At 39.6% G+C, this 3,024-nt stretch overlaps 1 protein-coding gene across 1 annotated transcript in view; it reads left to right on the top strand.

The window, feature by feature from the left end:
* hnrnpll (heterogeneous nuclear ribonucleoprotein L like) overlaps nt 1-3,024 on the top strand; it is a 66,486-nt gene that overhangs the window by 27,968 nt on the left and 35,494 nt on the right. Inside the window, exons 3-4 of the mRNA XM_008295186.1 lie at nt 2,247-2,356; nt 2,474-2,601. Of these exons, the coding sequence (XP_008293408.1) occupies nt 2,247-2,356; nt 2,474-2,601 (238 nt within the window). The remainder of the gene's footprint in view (nt 1-2,246; nt 2,357-2,473; nt 2,602-3,024) is intronic.

The raw sequence follows: 3,024 nt of genomic DNA, 5'->3' as shown, positions 1-3,024 counted from the left end.
CAAAAATAAAAAATGATTTATGTTCAGCAGCTGACACACTGACTTTTATCCAGCATGGATTATGTGACAGCAATACAATTAGCCATTGTCTGGATTTTAGGCAGTCTCTGAACCTTGCCAAAGATTATTTTGGAGAAATACACAGCTGCCTATAAAGTTGGAATAATTTTTGTTTTTAGACACATTCCTCTTTTCATTTCTATTTATACACATCAGCAATCACTTTGACCAGGTTCAGTGATTACATACTGAGTTCCAGTTACCAGGCGAAACCAATTCTGACTTCAAGATCTGACTGAAGAGTGGAACGTCCTGCCCATTGACACCATCAGCAAGCTTGTGGACAGTATGTCACGATGTCCTAACGCATTGATCAGTGTCAGGGGTGGCCAGACTCATTATTAGTGACTGAGGGACGTTTGAAAGAAAAATATTGGACATTCTTATGCATGAAATCCCCTCGAATATGTGTTTCCTGTTATATGACGAAACCAATACCCCCAATTTAGTTTAAGCCTGAATGTGTGAGGGTTCTGTCAAAGGCTGGATCCAAAAATGCAACTCCAAGTTAGTGAGTGACAACAAGAGGAATTTATTGTGAATAACAGCAGGGAGCCAAGGGACACCGGGGAGCTTGTGAGGGTAGCCAAGGGGGTGAGGGAAATCCTGGGAAGTTTCCTGGGGAAGCTTGGAGGCGAGACGACAGAGGCTGGTTCTTCAGGCTGAGCTGAGTTGGGAAGGCGGCGATCCATTGGAGAGGTTCTGGCAAGCGAAGACGAGAAACAAACATGACAGAAAGCAAGGTTTCAGCAAAGCCCTAAGTTCACTGAGCACTGCTGGCTTGTTACCCCACTGGGGAGATCAATCCACTGGCACTGGAGCACAGGTGTAGGCAGGCTTTATCCAGCGCTGATAGTGTATCTGCGTCAGGTGCGGAGGAGTGTGAGTGAATGCTCTCTCAATCAGGAACGCCCCGTCCAGCCTGAAAAGCAGTCAGCACAGCAACCACAAAAACAAAACACAATAAAAACCATTCTACAGGCACAAAAACTCACATCACCACAGAATACACAGTTTGCAAAAGTTAATTGTGGTTTAATTTTTACTGTAATATGTATTGTATGTATGTTGCGATATCAATAAAGTTTTGAGAAGATATACACTTTATCTATCAAGAATAAATCACATTGTCACAATCATTCCATGAGACGAGGTAAAAAAAATACAAAAATTATTCCAACTTTACATGCAGCAGTAAAAGCACGACTGTGCAACACCACAGAACCAAATGGTTTGTAGTTCATTGAAACCAAACCACCTTTTTTCGACCTATATTTCTTTATAAAATGTGAATAGCGGTAGAACAAATTCAAATTATTGTCACTGTAATAAAGGCGACGATACCAAATATGCAGTGTTGCAGAGAGGTAGGTGACATAATACCAACATCAATGAATACACAGTAAATGCCTATATCACCATCATCATCATCATCAATAAAACCTCCCAGACTAAACCATCAGTAAAAAATCACATTAAACTTGAATCAAATTGAATCCATTTTTGCATTTCCCACAGGCACCTCACTCAGCACTTTTTCTGGTGTTCTTTATATTAACTCAGGACCAAACTACTAGTATTCCAACAACCTGAATATTTGAACCTGAATAGACATTTATTGTGAGACACCTTAATTAAAAAATGAACTGCATAAATAACCTGCAGTGCGCTTCAGTAGTGTTAGTGTATGTATTGTGCAGTATTTATTAACCTTGCTTTCACCTGGATGGAGCTGGTATTTTGACAGCTCAACAGGGGAATTGGTGAGAGTTCTTGAGAAGGGAAGTAGGCAGGGAGCGGTACTTCTGTTTGACATATAAAAATTACATGTATAGAATCATTATTCAAATTTGGTGCAAAAAGCATGCTGTGAACACACACACACACACACACACACACACACACACACATGTCAAACACCTTCATTCTCACATAATTTTGAGCTTTATTTTGTTTCATTAAAAGAAAGTAGTGACCTCCTTTATTTCCTCCTTGGAGATGAAAAGGCCTATGCCCTTGCCTCAAAGGTGACAGAATCACATTTCCATTGAGATTTGCTGAGAATAAAGTACTAAGTATTAAAACACTGAAGGAGCTCTGACACATCCAAAGGCCCGTTAGGTGGAAAATATTTCAATGAACAGCTTGTGTATGTCTGATCTCCGTGTTTATGTGTGTGTACTCAGTTATGTGATGATGATGCCATTCAAGCGTCAGGCCTTGGTGGAGTTCTCTGCAGTAGAGAGCGCTGACCTGTGTGTGTCCTGTGGAGCAAAGGAACCTGTATACATCGCAGGTTTGATTCCCAGCTTTTTCACTGTCAAGACTTACTGATGACTGCACATTTATTGGTAACACATGCTTGTATGTAACATGCTTTATGTGTTCATCTTTTCATCCATATGTTTGTCAGGCCAACAGGCATACTTTAATTACTCCACGTCCAAGAGAATCACCAGGCCAACCAATGCTGACAACCCCAACAGTGGCAACAAGGTCCTCTTGCTGTCCATACAGAACCCCCTCTACCCTATCACCACGGTAAACACACACCCATGCACACATGCACACACTATGAGCGGTAGAAGGGTCATGGAGATCAAAATGCAGATGCACACGCTTGTGTGACTATATGCTAAAAGTTATCCAAACAGTGGGTATGCTCCACTGTGGAATTATGGTTAATTTAATTTGGCATTTCAGACAAGAATTTAAAAAAGACTCTTTCATGTCAAATGAAAACTGATTTCTACAAGAAATGTTAATTAAAGATGAGAAAACGTACAATAAGTGACTGTATAAGAAATAATAATAATAATGATATGGTAATAACAACAACAACAAAAACAACAACTTTATTTACATAGCACCTTTAAAAACAGAATTTACTAAGTTACCAGAAAGAAAAAAGACCAGGAAGGCAAAATTTGATAGAGCTAAATGTAAACGATTTAAAATAAAGTA

This window comes from Stegastes partitus, unplaced genomic scaffold, assembly GCF_000690725.1.
Source record: "Stegastes partitus isolate 25-593 unplaced genomic scaffold, Stegastes_partitus-1.0.2 Scaffold1029, whole genome shotgun sequence".
NCBI classification, from domain to species: domain Eukaryota; kingdom Metazoa; phylum Chordata; class Actinopteri; family Pomacentridae; genus Stegastes; species Stegastes partitus.
The sequence above is the reverse complement of the archived record's forward strand: the minus strand, read 5'-3'. Positions and strand labels throughout refer to the sequence as shown.